Source organism: Delphinus delphis, chromosome 1 (genome assembly GCF_949987515.2).
Source record: "Delphinus delphis chromosome 1, mDelDel1.2, whole genome shotgun sequence".
Taxonomy (NCBI): Eukaryota; Metazoa; Chordata; class Mammalia; order Artiodactyla; family Delphinidae; genus Delphinus; species Delphinus delphis.
The window spans coordinates 90138800-90157395 of record NC_082683.1 but is presented as its reverse complement, the minus strand read 5'-3'; the positions used below and the strand labels follow the sequence as shown (position 1 = coordinate 90157395).

The window sequence follows — 18596 nt, the reverse complement described above, 5'->3', positions numbered from 1 at the left end:
GCACATAATAACTGTACAATGTTGCTGAATTGTTTCCAATTTAACCTTTATCTTTTACAATTGCTTGAGGAGATGGTTGTAATTGGCTTGATTGTACTAGCCTAGGTCTGTACTCCAAACAGCCTTTATTTATGCATCTACTATCTAAAAGTTTTATATTTTCCTTCTATAAAAAATGTTAGAGTAATATGTGCATGATAATATGTGCACCTCTTACCATGTAAAAAATGTTTCCTGTCAACTGTATAAAGCTTTCCTCCCCCAAGCTTAATTGTTGACTGACTGTTCCAATATTACAGGAATGTAATGCCATATTTATCTTACTGTTACCATTAACAAATTTATAGGCTTTGATGTTCTGTTTCCATTTGACTTTCCCTTTTCACAAAGAACAAGTCATTTATTCTTGTCTTTATTGCTCTTCTGTTATTCCTGCTTTTAATTTTGTCAGACCAGAACTGGGTAAAATAGATTAGGCACAGATGTACTAAAAATGCTTTTAGGTTTTAATTCCCCCTATGTAATTTAAAGTTTAAGAGATGGTTTATATTGTTTTTTGCATGGATTACATAATTCTTAGCCAGAATCATATCTTGATCCACTAAAATAATCTACAAAATCATCCTCTAAATCTGATCTCTTCAATAGGCAGACCGATTGAAATTATGTTTCAAGTATCAACTAACATGACTAGAGTTGGAAAGTCTCCTACCTTATCTTCAAAATTCTGGTGAATTTGAAAATCAATTTAGTATAATTAAATTATTTGCTATCCAGTAAATTTGACAACTCAATAAAGTTCATCATTTTGTCTCATCTTTCAAATGACTTGGAATATTCTTGCATAATATTTCTCTCCCTCCGAGAATAACTGGACTTATATTTGTAATTTTATATTTTATTTTAAGAGCAAGCGTAACTGTATTCCTTTTCCTACACTACAGGGACCACAAGGACCCCCGGGATCCATTGGCTCAGTTGGTGGTGTTGGAGAAAAGGTGAGGAATGCAGTGATATAGACAGTTTGAAACAGCGAGAATTGAGGAATTTGACAATATTAGCTAGTATTATAAGTGCTGTTAATAGTTCTGTCTTTCTAAGTATTTTACACATAGTTATATGAACTACAGCTCATCTGCTCTAATAGTTAAATAATTAAAGAAAAAGTGATTTAGAGATATCACATTTTTGATTGACAGGTATTGTGCTGAGCAGTGGATTATTTCCTTTAATCAACACAGCCCCTCCATGATGATGGCATTACTATTATTACCCACACTTTTAGGCTGAGTGAGCTGAATCGAAGAGAATTTCAGTAATTTCATTAAGGTTTTGTTATTAGAAAGGGATTAAATCAGGATCCACTCTAACCCATCTAAGTTTGACTAGACTGTGGCTCTAGTACCCTTCATTATTGAAAATAGAAGAGATTGGTAACTGACTTAAAAGCAAAAAATATGTAACTGACTTAAATGCGAGAAAAGAATCCTTCATATTATAAAAGAATTAATCATTCAGTTCATCATATTTGGAGTTATATTTTCATTACTAATACTATGACCTGTCTTTGGCACTTTTCAAAATAGTTGGCATGTGCCATAATATCTGGGCTCAGAATAGCTTATTTTTTTCATGAACATGATTTTATTTAAAATATATGCTCTTCCTTTTCATGAAAATGTCAAAATCATCCTCTGATTTGTTATTTATGCATTCATTCTCATTTCTTAAAATAATTTTCAAGAAAATTAACATTGTTATTTGCTTTATTTAAAAAATAATTTACCAATTTTGAGGGATGAAAATTAAATTTCATATGATAAAATATTATGCAGGGAAAAAAACTTAGAAATTTCCTGAGTTTGCTTCAGTTTTGTTAATAAATATCAAAAGTATAGACTTATCCTAATCATAAAAATGATTCTGTTGTTTAGTCTCAAAAATTTTGACATAGCATATCTCATACTCATTCATTTATCTTAATCAAAGTATTTGGCCCTCAGAAAAAGAAAGGTAGTAGGTTGAGAACCTAATACTTTGGTGTTTATTTCTTCTCAACACCCACATTCTAGCATTTTGATTATAATTAATTTTATATGATTAACTATTATATAGTTTCTTAATTACTAAATTAGAAATATTTGAAAGTTATTATCTAATTCTTACTGCATAAATGGTCTAGTTTTTTTGATTGATCAACTCTTGGTTTATATTCTTAAATTTAAAGTTTCGTGTTGAAAAATGCAGATAAGTTGAGAGTGTAACTGAAAGAATCTCTTTTTTTGTTGAATTCAGTTGTCATAGAAAGAATAGCAGAAGAGAGGACTGGTGTCTAATGGTATCATAACAGTAGACTGATGAAGATGGCCCACACCTTTCCTCTTTCTTCCCTTTGCATCATCCTCTTTCGGCTCTAATACTGACCAGATAGTTGTGAGAACTAGCCTCTAATTTTAGTTTTTTGCCGATATAGCAAATTCTAAAACCATTTAATAGTCTTTTCAGCCTATTTTACTTGTTTCCTAAAGCTTTTGTGTGCAGTGGGAAAAGCTTTAAGTGCTTTAGTTGCTTCTTTTATGGTTTTATCCTCTGTGCTACCCTTGAAGATAAACATGGATGCCAGATGTTTGGATTTTTGGATAACTTATTTTCCATACTGTTTCCATTTGTTTAAAGCCTATCTGGTAATACTTGGCCAATTTTGAATCTTCACGGAATGATTCAGTCAATGAGGATAGCGTTCAACTTCTTACAATTAAAACATACCTGAATCTAAATTTGTTATACTAAAAAAACAGAGTTTTATTTTTTCTCTGTTTAAAACAGTTTCTATGTAACAGCAGGATAGAAATGAAACCCTAATGTTATTTATTTCTTCATAACCTAGGGTAATATACTATTATGTGGATTACAGATATTTGACATCAACTCTGATTTGGTTTGAATTCTTCCCCGTTTCTATTTTGGAAGATTTATTCCCAGTCACTTATTCAATGAAAAAAAGAAAAGAGAAACAAAGATACTTTAGTCATGCTGCACTTTGCTTAAATAAGTTTAACTTGTTTTCCATGTAATATATATTTTCTATTGATAGATTTTGTACTTTAGTGTTTTCTTCAAAACAAGGAGACAGAACAGGATATTACCTTAAGAATGAATACATCTGTTATGACTTTAGGCATACAGAGTAATTTGCTGTCTCTTCTGAAGGGGGCTTTAATCTTAACATGGGATAAAGTAGTTACATGATAAGTAATAATAAATGTATAAACTAGTACCTCCTTTATATGCCAATACTCTTAATAGAATTTATATTATTGTATTTAAATCAATTATTATTACTTAGAATAAACATGGTATAGCCTCATTGATACTAGAGATATTTAATTTGTATAATGTAGTCTTGTTACAGTGTTTTATTCCTTTCCTTGTGATTTTGTCCTATCCCCTTTCCAAAGATTTTAAATGGGACCTTTATAGATTTAATATTAATTTCATCTTAAGTAATTGCTATTTATATTGTGCACACTTATCTCTAATACTCAAAAAAGGTAATTTTCATATATATATATTAGAGAATTTAATATTAATGCATTGCTCTCAAAATGAAGAGATTTTGTAGTAAAAATTTGTCTTTAAATTTTTTTAATGTTTTTTATTGTGGTAAAAGTCACATATTATAAAACATACTATTTTAACCATATTTAACTGTACAGTTCAGTGGCACTAAGTATGTTCACATTGTTGTGCAGCTCTCACCATCATCCATCTCCCGAATTTTTCACCTTCCTAAACTGAAACTCTGTCCCCTTTAAACACTAGGTCCCCTTACCCCCTGACCTACTCCCCTTACCCCCTGACCCTTGGCATCTACCGATGTACTTTCTGATTCTATGAATTTGACTATTCTAGGTGCCTTGTACAAGTGGAATCAAACAGTATTTGTCTGCATACACTGTATATTGAAATGCATTTTAAGATTAATTTAATATATGTCCTACAAATAGATTGTACCTTCTTTTTTTTTCCCCTGTGCTATACAGTAGGTTCTCATTAGTTATTTGTTTTATACATAGTAGTTTATATATGTCAATCCCAATCTCCCAATTTATCCCACCCCCCCTTTCCGCCATTGGTGTCCATACATTTGTTCTCCATGTCTGTGTCTCTATTACTGCTTTGCAAATAGGTTCATCTGTACTATTTTTTGACAATTATTTAATCCTGTCTCTTCACCGCCTATTATTTCCCTCATTAAAAAAAACCATAAACAAATGGAATCATTTCAGAATCTAGTTTAACTTTATAGTGGACAGGGATTAAAGGGGAACAACAAAATACACAGATTAATAAAAAACACAAAATATGCAGTTATTTCCCTTCTAGTTCTAACTCTTATGATATCACTATGAGTTAATGTGGTACATGTGAAAACATTTTGTACATAGTCAATAGATTTCCTGTATTTCCTTTTTCCCTAGCTTTATTGAGGTATAGTTGACAAATAAAAATTGTGTATTTTTGTGCCACATCTTCTTTATCCATTCATCTGATGATGGACACTTAGGTTGTTTCCATCTCCAGGCTATTGTAAATAGAGCTGCAGTGAACATTTTGGTACATGACTCTTTTTGAATTATGGTTTTCTCAGGGTATATGCCCAGTAGTGGGATTCCTGGGTCATATGGTAGTTCTATTTGTAGTTTTTTAAGGAACCTCCATACTGGCACATATATACAATGGAATATTACTCAGCCATAAAAGGAAACGAAATTGAGCTATTTGTAATGAGGTGGATAGACCTAGAGTCTGTCATACAGAGTGAAGTCAGAAAGAGAAAGAGAAATACCGTATGCTAACACATATATATGGAATTTAAGGGGAAAAAAATGTCATGAAGAGCCTAGGGGTAAGACAGGAATAAAGACACAGACCTACTAGAGAATGGACTTGAGGATATGGGGAGGGGGAAGTGTAAGTTGTGACAAAGCGAGAGAGAGGCATGGACATATATACACTACCAAATGTAAGGTAGATAGCTAGTGGGAAGCAGCTGCATAGCACAGGGAGATCAGCTCAGTGCCTTGTGACCGTCTGGAGGGCTGGGATATGGAGGGTGGGAGGGAGGGAGACGCAGGAGGGAAGAGATATGGGAACATATATATATGTATAACTGATTCACTTTGTTATAAAGCAGAAACTAACACACCATTGTAAAGCAATTATACTCCAATAAAGCTGTAAAAAATATTGTGTATTTTTAAGGCATATAATTGATATTTCGATACATGTCACATTGTGAAATAATGCCCACACTCAAGGTAATTAACATATTCATCACCTCACAGTTACCATTTTTTGGTTGTGTGATGAGAAAACTTAAGATCTACCCTGTTAGCAAATTTCAAGCACACAATACAATATTGTTAATTATAGTCATATTGCTATATATTAGATCTCCAGAACTTATTCATCTTGAGTATCTGAAATTTTGTACACTTTAACCAACATCTCCCCATGGCCCCCACTCTCCAACCCCTGGTGACCACCATTCTACTCTCTGCTTGTGTGAGTTTGGCTATTTTAAATTTCACATGTAACTGAGGTTATGCAGTATACTATATATATTCCATATATAAAGAATTTAATATGGACATTTTACAGTTGATTTGAATGGCAAACTGCTTAAGTTTTTTTCAAAGATGTGAATAATGACTCATAAAAATATCACTTGCATATTTTTCCATCATACTGGGATAGATGAATGATTCATTGCTTTGAAAATAATGTAAATGCAATATTTTACTTGTAAAGTTTATTCAAGATAATTGGAAATATTTGCTACCTACTTGAGAGAGAAAATAATTTACACATAATAATACTAATGAATTCTTAGAAAGTACTTGATATCTTCACTCATTATGCAGATAATTCAAGAAGTTAAAATATGTGCATATTCTCAAAGAATAAGAAATTATGTACACAAAATAGTCTCTCCCCTGGAATTATGTTTATATTTAATATAATACATTTCAAACCAATTTATGAGCAGTGGATCTGTGCCAGGAATATTGGAAATAGCTGAGTTACAAATTAAAGAAAATTCAGGCCTCACATTTTAAAAAAATTTAGAACAATTTTCACTTCAGAGTTTCTAGTACTACTGATTTTGTATAGAAACATGGTACATGAATGTATTGTATTACTTCACTTGGATGATTACTTGAACCGAATATTATGTTTGTATGCATTTCTAAGTGTGAAGAGTTAGTAACAGACTTTCATAAGGGAAGCCTACTAGGCTAGGAGGTTTATTTATTATTGCACTGAGCCATAAAATAGCCATCCACATCTATACATGGAGATCATAAAGACTACCAATATATATCCTCAAACAGAGCAGTTTTAATTAGTATCTAAGTATCTATGTGTATCTTATAAATAGTGTTTTTGTATTTATTTATAGCTCTACTTTAGACCTCTTTAGACCTCTACTAACTAAATTTTATAAGATTATCAAAATACTATGAAATTGATTATTATAGTAAAGTAAATTCATATTTTAGTAAAAAACATTTTAAATTGTTTAATCCATAAACTTAATTATAATATGAATATTGATGCAACACAAATACACAATTTTTAGGAAACATGCAAATGTCTGTTTTGTGTGGTTTGGTGGTAACTTGGGTTAATGCTCTGGGTATTAACTAACTGATGAGAATTGTAGCATCCAGCTTATCCAGTTCTATCTCCCCACTTGAGAAATAAAAGTATTAAGGTCAGTAATAGGAAAAGTTTTTTCTTTTTATCAAAGTTGTCCACTGCCTTTTAAATAATATAATGAGTTAAGGGCTAGTTTAAAGTGTCATGGTCATCATTGAAGGAAGTTTAACAAATGTGAAACATTGTTTCTGTGCTATGATACTCTTTTGATCTCTTCTTTATAGGGTGAGCCTGGAGAAGCAGGGAACCCAGGGCCTCCTGGGGAAGCAGGCACAGGCGTAAGTGCTGGCTTATTTTCAATGTAGTGTGTTATGGATCAGATATTTCCTTCAGAGTATTTTAAACATGTAGCTTAACTACTAGCTGTGATTCAGTTCCTTTCACTTTCCAACCCGTTAAGAATCATCACAAATGCAGAGCCTTTTTGTTCAATAATTTTGCCTATCCTCTGCATATTTTGATTCACACAGAAACTGAAAAAAAAAATTACATTAGCATAAGTTAGAACATTAGAACTATAAGCTGTTTATTGCATATATCTTTGGTGGACTGTCCACAAAAGAAACCAGCAAACTCTGCTACATCGAGTAAACATTTATGAACTGTATTAGCATTACATTATTCTAATTTAGATTGGTTTAAACTGAGAGTGAATTTCACTCCCAGGAAACATTTGGCAATGTCTGGAGATGTTTTCGGTTATCACACTTGGAGGAATGGTAACTGCTGGCATCCAAGCAAAAGAGACCTGAATGCTGTTAAACATCTTGCAACGCATGAGACAATCTCCCACAGCAGAGTATTGTCTGACCTCGTATGCTAAGGTTAAGAAACTGATTTAAAGCTTGTAAGATAATCATTCTTTTTCTTACATTGTGTAGGGTCCCAAAGGAGAAAGAGGAGAGAAAGGAGAAGCTGGTCCACCTGGTGCTGCTGGGCCGCCTGGTGCTAAAGGACCATCAGGTGACGATGGCCCTAAGGGTAACCCGGTAAGTGACCTTGGTCCTCTTTAAAGTGGCATCTATGTCAAAGCCACCTGAAGCTTTTCGTAGAAAGACTAGAAATCATGAGACTTTGGCCCATAGCTGGTGAAGTTGACTTTTCATTGTTTGATGTATTCATAAGCATTCTCAAATCATTTCATTTTTTAAAAAAATTCTAACAGGAGAAGAGAGATATTCTCATATGGTTTTACCATGATTTTTACCTCTTAAATTTCAGAATATCATGACTTTATAATAATTTTTCATTTATTTCCTTTCCTTTAAAAACATTATTTTAGGGTCCTGTTGGTTTTCCTGGAGATCCTGGTCCCCCTGGGGAACCTGGCCCTGCAGTAAGTATCATAGAAAAACAAAGGAATTATTTTGCTGGGGATTGTTCCCAGTTAATAATTAAAGAAAAGTCTTAATTACTTCAGTGGATCCCCAAAAACAGCAATAAAAGGAAGATGTAAACTGTAATCACAACTACCAGAATAAAAATTCATATATTTGGACACTATCAGACTTGTGTTGCATGATTATTATTACCTCTTCATTGGGTTAGTTTTCCAGACTTTGTTGAGTTGTACATACTAATTAACTGAGTAGCCGCATTACTATCATTTCAAAGTTACAAGATTTTTGCTTTTACCTCAGTCCATTCTAAAATGAAAATTCTATCTCAAACTGCACCATATTTGTTCATGGTTAAAGGATGCACTGTCTTTCTATACTAATTACATCCTCCCCTTTCCTTATATTAAGAACATACTATATTTTAAATTTGATATCATAGCAATTTCATACATTTTATGGAAAGAGAGATACCATAATCCTTAAAAAAACCAACTGAAAGAATATAATAATACTTTTATTTGTATGTCTGGTTAATAATTTTTCTTAAGGACTAAGATGATACATCATATCTTTTTTTTCTGATAAAAGTTAATTAATAGTGAGAAATACTGGGTTCATTTTCTATTGCCCATTATAGGGTCAGGATGGTGTTGGTGGTGACAAGGGTGAAGATGGAGATCCTGGACAACCGGTAAGTAAGCACACTATTTTTATTCAATCTTTGCATAGTCTCAAGATATTTTAAATAAATAATCAGAAATAATTATACTTCCAAATGCATAGCTATGTGTGTACACATTCAAGTATATTTGAATTCCAGTTTAAAGTCAGTCTTACATGGAACATTTCTTACTTGATGTGATTTAAGAAATATAAGCAAAGCCTTCATTATAAAAACTGTAGTCCTATCATACTAGTGATTTTGTCATATTATATTACATTGAACTATCTCTCCAACTGTGTTAAGTGGAAAGTCATTTTAAAAACACAAATAAGAATTAAATGAAGAAAACTAGGTTATCAGCCTATTATTAGCATGAATTACTTCAATTACTAACCAGAATGAACTCAGCATTTTTGCACTCATTTTTTATTTTTAATTTGGGAAATGCAGTAGGGGCCTTTGACTACATAAGGTTATTTAGGGAGGAAGTAAAGGAGGGCACTAACTTAAGTAGGAGTCAAAGGCAAACTGCACTCTTACCATAACTTTGTCTCTAGAGCCATACCCACTGGATACTTGGAGTCAAAGAGATACAGACTTATTCTGTGTAGATAAGACTTGTGGGTCATATCCCAGCATGTTGCGTGCTCCTTGGAATAAAAATGCTAGTGTTGCACAAGATGAAATTTGAGGTAATAGATTTATGGTTCACCGTTGTATGTGATATACATAGAATTATTAACCATATAATTCTATTAATTAGTACATCTATTGGATGCTTGTCAGATATAAATTAGCACTTAAAAAAGAACAGTTTTAAATAGAAGGAATTCGATTCACTTTTTTTCCAGCTGTGAAGAAGTTTTCCATATGAATTTACCAGCTCAAATTATAGATATCTGGAGGAAGTTTAGGTATCTGAAATAGGGCTAAGATTTTCCAGGAAAGATAGATGTGGAGAAATGAAGAAAGCAGGTTGGCTTAAGTCCAGAGTTTGAACAGTGCTGGGAGCCATAAAATAATACCCAATTGCTTAAAAGGTATTTTTCACATTTTTTAGGGTCCTCCTGGCCCATCTGGTGAGGCTGGCCCACCAGGTCCTCCTGGAAAGAGAGTAAGTTTTTAAATTCTTTATTTGAAACACCTACTCATTATCCATTGTGTGTATAAATTTATATTATATTTGTAAGCTGTAGGCAGCGCATTATAATGGTGCTGAAAAACATATGTCCTAGAGAGTGATTTCTTAAATTTGTCAAAATACTTATTAAAGTAGAATCCAATTTAATTGACAGGTTTAATCTGTCACAATGAAAAATAGTTTCCCACTTCTCTGTGCTTAGATCTCCTCTGTACAAATGCCATAGGCTCTTATAAAAGACTCTACTGATACCCTGAATTTCAGCTCATGGTATCCTACAGGGAGATGAGTTGTCCAAACTCCAGTGCTTGTTGAAAATGTTATAGAAACTTGAATACAGTATCAGTAGAATGAGCTCAGGAATCAGCATATAATGTTAGATTGCTTTACACTGTCAAACAACTCTGATAGGATTTTAAGAAAGAGGTATAGTAAAATATAAAGGTCTTGTTCAAAATATTGGCTACAGTGGACCCTAGGAGATTTGCTTTACTGCCTTTTTCCCACTATTATACTGTTTTTATAATAAAACAATCCTGTTGACCTGCCTCTTGCAGCACTTCTATTAATACACAGTGTTCTCCTGAACCTCCTTTAGTCTATTTTCCAACCTATCCATGAACAAAATATTTGGTCAACATTAAAATATATTTCTTAGGCTCATTTCCTCTTCAGTAATCCAAAGACACAGAGCAATTGGGGCCACTCTGGTTTTCTAATGGTAGCTTTATCTTAGGAGAATTTTCACACTACACATCTTCCTATACACAGAGTGGGACAGGTTTTAATTCTGTCTCTCAGGACATAAATTGAGTCAACATTTACAAGCAAACATTTCTCTTTGCTGGAAATGAACTTAGTTTATAGTAAATATTTTCTCTGAATACAATTTTCTTCTCACCGACCCAAGTGCCTTTTTTACCTTTCTCCTCCTCTTTCTCATTATTATTATTATTATTATTATTATTATTATTATTATTATTATTATTTTGTTTGTTTTCTTTTTGTCAGCAGCCCAAAAGCATAATCTTGATAGAAAAAGAAATATATCCCAAAACAACCATTGGGCTGTTATTCTTAGAAAGTAATTACGAAGTGTAACATGATGTTGAGCTCTGTTGCCTGTTTTTGCCTATCGTCTGAATGTTCTTAAAAATTTCCAAATGGATGAATATCTGTTCTATTACTTCAGACCTTTCAGAAGAATACTTATATAAAATATCTTTGAAAATTGGTAGAAATCTTTCCTGAGAAAACATGAAATCATTTTTTTCTTTCTCCCAGTCAAATGATGGAAGGTTATTTAATGCAGTGGTTAATAAGTCAGTGAAGTCACACTACCTGACTTTTAACCCAGCTCTACCATTTATTACCTGTATTTCCTTAGGCAAGTTACTTATATTGCTTCTCAGGGAGGGCCTACTATACCTAGGATTTATAAGATAACTCATAAAGAACAAAAATAATATGTATTAACATAATAATGTTAGTGTGTTAGCCTTTAGTTATGAAACAGTTATTGAATAGTTATAATAAGCACAAAATTATCTTATATAGGTATAGGTTATTATGCTTTTGATGCAGAGGGAATTAAACCTTCCTTCAAATTATAACTACTGGAAAAGGAGGGACTATATAAAAATATATTTTGAATATTTTATTAACATCCATTGGCAGCTTCTCAGCTTATTCCATTATCCAAAGCAAATTCTCAGCAAGTGCTATATAGTTCAGTTTTATTTTAAAATATGTCAAAACAGATTGTTCACTTACAATCTTTGATAAGTTCAACTAAGTACCATTTGCTATGTGGAATGTATTCTTTTAATATGTGACAGAGTTAGGGAATGAATTAATTTCTTTAGCGAGACAGTGGTGGATCATGTGGCTTACTCATTTTGAAAACTGAATGATTTTGAAATTTAAAAAAAGTAAATAAATATAAACAATTTACTAGCATCAAACAGTAGAAAAATATCAACAAAAGGCATGAAAAGGTGTTTTACACAAATGTTCCACAAACACGTAAAAGGATGTGTAGAAGTTAGGGAAACGTGTGTTAAAAATGACGTAGAGATGCCACTTACATCTATAAATTGATGAAAATTTAAGTCTGACAAACCAAATGTTGGAAACGATGTTTTTCAAAAAGAAAATAATGGGGATTATCATAAACAGCTATTGTGAGCTAACTGGTACAACTGCTTTAGGAATTGTTCATTATTACCTAGCAGAATTTAACAATGAACTTTCCCTACTATCTCATAATTCCATTCCTAGGTACATGCTCTGGATGATATCTTATACATCTTTACCAAGATACACATATAGAAAAAATAAGTGTACTGAGATAGGCATAAACTGAAATTTTGTATGGCAATGAAAATATTGTATTGCAGATGTGTGAATCAACAAAGATGAATCTCAAACACCTGATGTTAAGAAAATATATGTAGTGTTGAGCTGGAGAAGATATATAATCTCATTTATATAATATGTAAAAAATAAAAACATGTCGTCTAACATTCAAACATAAGTGGTAAAAGTGATTAAATAAATGAAGGCAATGATTCATTAAATTCAGAATGGTAGTTATTTCTCTGGGAGAAAGAGGGTTACAGTAGTTGCAAGTGACATGTAGGAAGTTATACATTTTTAGGCTGAGACTCTTAGATATTAAAGTAATTAACTGATACATTCCCTGTATCATCCTTTTCATTATTAGAAAATTCTATAGTGGAGTGCTGCCTTTCTGATTTTTGATGAGATTAGTTAAAAATAATCTCATCAAAAATTTTAGAGATGTTCTAGCCTCCCATTTTAAAAAACAATTTTTACGAATATAATATGCTATTTTTATTCTGCTCTAGTCATTTTGAAACAAAATTAGAAGACTTTGTATCTATGAATTTTTAATGATATGAGATTGTGATGACTTTGCATTGCTTATAAAGCTATTTACATCCATTTTGATTTAGCAGAAGAATCAACCTTAGGTCAGCCCAACTGAACAGTATTATGCAAGTTTTCTTCTTTTAAAATGTGGCATCATTAAATCTAACCTGAACGATATTTAACGTAATATGTTAAATTGTGTTCTGTATTAGGATTGGATAGATTGGCAGGTTTAATTGGCTTTCTCTGTTTTACACAATAATCTTTTTTCTTTAGCAGAGTAAAATATATTTTAATGCTGTAAAGATTAGTGTCAACAATCTTATTACTGAAATTATAATTTGCTCTGATTTAACAGTAGCAATTAATGCTTTCATTCTTTTGAATTACAACCAACCAAACTAGTCAAGAGTTCTACCGTAACCTAAAAAAAAAAAAAAAAAAAAAAAAAAAAAAGATGGCTAAGATGAAAAAATAGAAATACAGATTATTTACTTAGGTCTTTCTCAGCCTGTAAACTGACACTCTTCATAGCTAACTATCAGCACAAACTAGCCCGAATTTGATTCTAATGCTGTTGCATTAGAATCAAATAGATCTGGTTTCAAATTCTTGCTTTGCTACTTATAAATACAACTTAGAATAAGTTAATTTCTTTGAGTCTCAGTTTTCTCATTTATAAAGTAGGCAAAATAACTAATATTCCATGCTGGAATGAAGACTAAATTAATAAAATGTATATTTAAACCACTACATCTAATATATGGATTTATCAAGAGTTCAAAGAGTGGATGCTCTTCTTAAGGAGTTAAATACAGGTTTTGAATTATGCCATCATTTATAAACAAAACAAACATATTAAATAAAATATACAGATAAGATAAAGATGTTTTCTTCTAATTTTTGAGTTATATAAATTGAGATGAAAGTTTATTAGCAATAAATTCATAGTAACTTCATAATTAATTGTATTTTTGAAGTATAGAATACTGTGATTCTGTTGAGATGGATACAAATTTGTATTATTTATTTGGTGTAAGTTGATGTAAAATCATGTAGCATTAACTGTAAAGGAATTTCCTATGAGAACTGTTGCCAAAAAACAGAGCATTAAATTCATGATGACTGCATATAATTTTAATAAAATGGATTTGCCAAGCAACAGGGATTTAGAACTAGTTTGAGAGATAATAATGTGATTAAAATGAGTTAGAAGGAAGTACTTGGGAACTTTACTGTATGTCTGTGAGGTCACTTTGTTTATGCACTGGGTGAACACAAATCTCCTGAGCGTAAAGTGATATGATGCAGAGTGAATTTTGTGAATTGTAGCTGATGAGGAGAATTCTGTCTTCACCAACCTTTGCATTCAGCCAATAGGCAGCAATGTCTTTGATGCAGGAATCAATTTAATATCACCCTTGTGGAAACAGCAAAAAACATTCCTATACAATAATTATAATATCTAATCTACACACTTATGACTTAATTGAATACAGAATTGCCTTACCATTTATTTCCCTTTAGTTCATCTAGAAAGCATAATTTTAAGTAAGCTTTGTATGTATTTTGTGGAAATTAACATTTCTTTTATCCTTTGTTTTGCTACATTGGAACAACAGAAAAGGACCAATAACAATTTTGCTATAGCAGAAGTAGCAATGAATAGAAATGTATTTTTCCTTGAGTGACTCTTACAAATAAATGATAATAAACCCTCCCAATAGAATATTGGTCAGAATGTTGCGAGTGGCAGTGATACTGAGAAACAACGTTCTAACAGTTATTGAACAAGTAGGGAAATTAAGTTGACATTTGTAGTACATGTACATTCTCTCATGCATTTTAATACTTGAGAATAAATGTATATTTCCTTGAGGCACTAGAAGATTGTACAGTTTATATCAGTAAGCCATGGAATTTTAATACTCAGGTTATCATAGCAGTTTGAAACCAAGAACTAGTTCAAAGCCCTTTTACTGAAAAAAAAAATCTAGAGATTATTTAAAAAAAGATTTAAAAAATCTTAAAAAAAGATTTAAACCTAACCTGAAACTGCATATATTAAATGGAATTTTAAGGAGTCCCATCTCATTTGTCAAAAGAAAATTTACAATAAAAATTAAAACAATAACTAATATTATTAAGTAATAGAAATACAAAGGAAGCTTTAACCTACTATATATGCCCATATATACCATATATGTATTCTTTCCATCCCTATGCCTTTATGCATGAATGTGGGTGGTCAGATTAGAAGGAAACATCCCTCCCATATCTACCCACACTAAGATTAAGATCAGATATTAGGTTCTTAGGAAAGCTTTCCCTACTGCCTAACTAGATCAGTGTACCTATTTTGTACACCTACTTCATCTTTGTGTGTTTTACAATGTACTGTATTTGTTAATTTTGTTGTCTGCCTTCATAACTAAACTTTGTGAACTCCTTAGGGTTTCACTTTTTTTTTTTTTTTTGTATTCTCCATGCACAGCACATTTCTGGCATATAAGGAAGACTTAACTATTTGCAACATGTATGGAAGAATGGGTAAATTGTAGAATAATATTATAAAATGTGAATAGTGGAGAGAGGATTATACTGTGTATTTTATATAAAGTATATTTCTCATAGCAAGGAAAATCTCATGTAACGGTGATTACTGGTGGAAACTTAACCAAGGCTTATTTTATTTTCATGTTTTACAAGGCATTTTCCAATCAGAACACTCATTATTTCATGATAGTACAGGAAGTAATTCACTATATTAAGTCCTTGCCTCTCTGCTTATGCAGATATATGAGAAAGAAATGACTAAAACAAGAATTTGTCCATAGGCATTGTTTAGTTTTTTTTAAAGGGAACTTCCTATTCTCTTAAAAAAAAGTGTGTCACCTGTTTTCATCCTGTTTTTCTTAAAAAAATCTGTGCCATCTGGAAAAAATATAAGGAATAAATGAAAATGGGAAAAATGAGATAAAGAACAGAGTAAAACCATTTAATGTGGATTTCCAGCATGATAAACATCAGGCATTCATTCAAAGAGGGAAGAAATCCTTTGGGGATGAAGAAACTTTTTATTGAATCACAATTTTGTGGCCATGTTATAGTTTATTTGTGTTTAATTCTCTAGGCTTTTCAAACTCAGATTTTCTTTTCTCCCTTGCAGTAAAAGCAATATTTTTGTTACATTTTAGACAGCTGATGACTTGCTTTTCCTAAAGCTAGATATTTATAAATTTTCTCTACAATAAAGTTCATATGTGTAATTGCAATCTTGAAGTTAATACCCCATACCTTTATGTCATTCGTTTACGGAAAAATCTTCATAGAATAAAGAAAAGCCCATTATTCAGTTGAATCTCATAATTTCTATTCCCCAAATTATAGTCATTATGGCTGTTTTACCCAGTTTGAATAGGAATACTTCAACCATCACACCAAAAATGTATTTTTTATACATTACAAAATAATCACCACAATAAGTATAGTTACCATCTGCACACCAAAATGACTCAACTCTTTAACACTAAGAAATATTTGAAGCTTATGCTTCTCTACAGAAATCCTCTTGCATAAATAGTATGAAATTCAAAAGATACACTTAAGTTTTAATGCCTATATTATTGTTAACAAATTGTTGCTGCCTCAAGAGACTGCTTACAGGATTTATGCACTTCTTATCTTAGGGTCGAGGCACAATGAATGCCTAATAATATATGAAGTTATAGTGATGATATTGAGAAAATAATTACTAATGATATATTCATTGACTCTCTCAGAGATAAATGAGTTCACAGAACTCTGAGTTTGATGAAGTGCCTAATACCCATTTCAAATGTGGATTTAAAAGACCATATGAAAGACTAACATGTATCCACCATTAGAATATTAATATAGCATCTGAAAGAGAAAGTCATCCTGTCTCACCTTATTTTCACCAATTAACACTGTTTCTGCTACTCTCCCCAAATTACAACCTCAATCTCGGTTGATGATTTTGAGCACAATTCATAACAAAAATTGAAGTAAACAAATGGAAAACAAGAGAGTCTGGGGAAAAATGAAATACAATTTCCTAGAAATCATTAAGTTTCTTTTTTAAACTTTCTATACTTATGTCTGAACTTGTGTAGAAATTTTCAGCACAGTTAAGATTCAGATTGAATCTTAATGTTTGTTAAGTAATAATAAAAATCAATTAAGTAATGAAATGAAATAAATATTTTATAATACAATTATAAATTTTTTTATGTCTTAGAATGCATTTATTATATATATTGTGTAGCCCACCACAGTAAGACGCCAAAAGCACTCTTATTGTATTGGACTATCAAACAAAGTGCCCTGCTTGTGTTGATCTGAGACGCCATAAGTGAAAATATCAATGACCTAGTATAATGAGTAGGAACAAAATTTAGACACAGTGGGAATTATAGCATATTTCTAGCTTGAAAAGTAGTTGTTTTCTTTGATACCTTGAATATTATATGTTATGTAATGTAAATGATTCCTTTCTACATGTTTATTACAAAGATTAGAAATGTCAAGTTTTATATTTCACAAATGACTAAGAGAATGTAAGAAGGAAATTTGAATGTCAGATTTCAAGATCTGACTATATATTATGGGATCGTTTAGCTGACTTTCAATTTTCTAGTTAAAACAAGTAGTTTCATACATGGAGTTCATATTTTTCAGGTGTTATAAACAGGATGTATGGAAAAAAGTAAGTTGTTGACATGGTGTCTATAAATGTATTTTGAAAGTCAGTTTTGTTTGACCTGACTCTTAGGTTGCCAACATGGTGAAAAGTATTGGTAAAATAATAGAATTTATATAGAATAACAATATCTAATAATTTTAGTAACAATAATAAAATAACTAACATTTGTAGTGTTCTTTATGTCTCAGGTATTTTTATACACCATTTACATTTACCAACTCATTGAATTCTCATGATGATACTGGGAGATAGCTACTGTTATAATCCACATTTTGCAGAGAAGTAAACTGAATCACTCACAGGGTGTGTAACTTGCCAAAGATCACAAAGCTTATTGATGGCAGAGCCAGAATTTGAATCCAAGAAGTCTGAATCCTGGCTTTAGGCTCTTAAGCTTCAGATTCCATTCCTGTATTTGATACTGATCTACTGGAAGTTCACAAAATACTTTTTCATGTGTTACATTATTTAAATTTAACAACAATTCTATAGCAAGAGAATTCTTATTAATAACATTTTATGGATGAAAGAACTGGTTCAAAAATACTAATAAATGATTAATTATTTATTAATCATTATTTATTTAGCTAAATTAATCATTATTTATTTAGCTAAAAATAAAGAGAAATAGGGAGACAGATACCTCACAAAGATGGGGAAAAAAAAATATATATATATATACAAAGAGCAGTATTATGAAAAGCTTTAAATATATATAAATTATATATAATTTATATATAATAATTAGCATTTCTCCATAGCAATTCATGCAGATATACAAAAGTTATGCAAATACCAGAATATCTTCTTAAGTTTTTTAATGTCATATGGAGTATGAAGATTTTTTTCCTGTTTTTTCTCTAATACTAGGTTTTAAAAAGTCATACGATTTTTTATACCACTTATGTGAATTACATAGTTCCAGAGAATGAAAATATAATATCTGTTGACCAACAAGATTTTAAATTTTGTACTTTTCCAGTTTGAACATGATCTTATGAAAATGTATAATGTATGGATCTTCTAAGATTAAGAAAGGAGCCAATCTTAAAAACACATATAATGATGGAAGTGAAATCTGAAACCTTCAATTACTTCCTAATT

General features: G+C 31.3%; 1 protein-coding gene across 3 annotated transcripts in view; it reads left to right on the top strand.

Annotated features, from left to right (window-relative positions):
- The window catches only part of COL11A1 (collagen type XI alpha 1 chain), a 200861-nt gene that overhangs the window by 160839 nt on the left and 21426 nt on the right, over positions 1-18596 (top strand). For all 3 annotated transcript variants that reach the window (XM_060006424.1, XM_060006420.1, XM_060006422.1), the window contains 6 exons: positions 945-998; positions 6951-7004; positions 7608-7715; positions 8009-8062; positions 8704-8757; positions 9791-9844. In XM_060006424.1, the coding sequence (XP_059862407.1) occupies positions 945-998; positions 6951-7004; positions 7608-7715; positions 8009-8062; positions 8704-8757; positions 9791-9844 (378 nt within the window). The remainder of the gene's footprint in view (positions 1-944; positions 999-6950; positions 7005-7607; positions 7716-8008; positions 8063-8703; positions 8758-9790; positions 9845-18596) is intronic.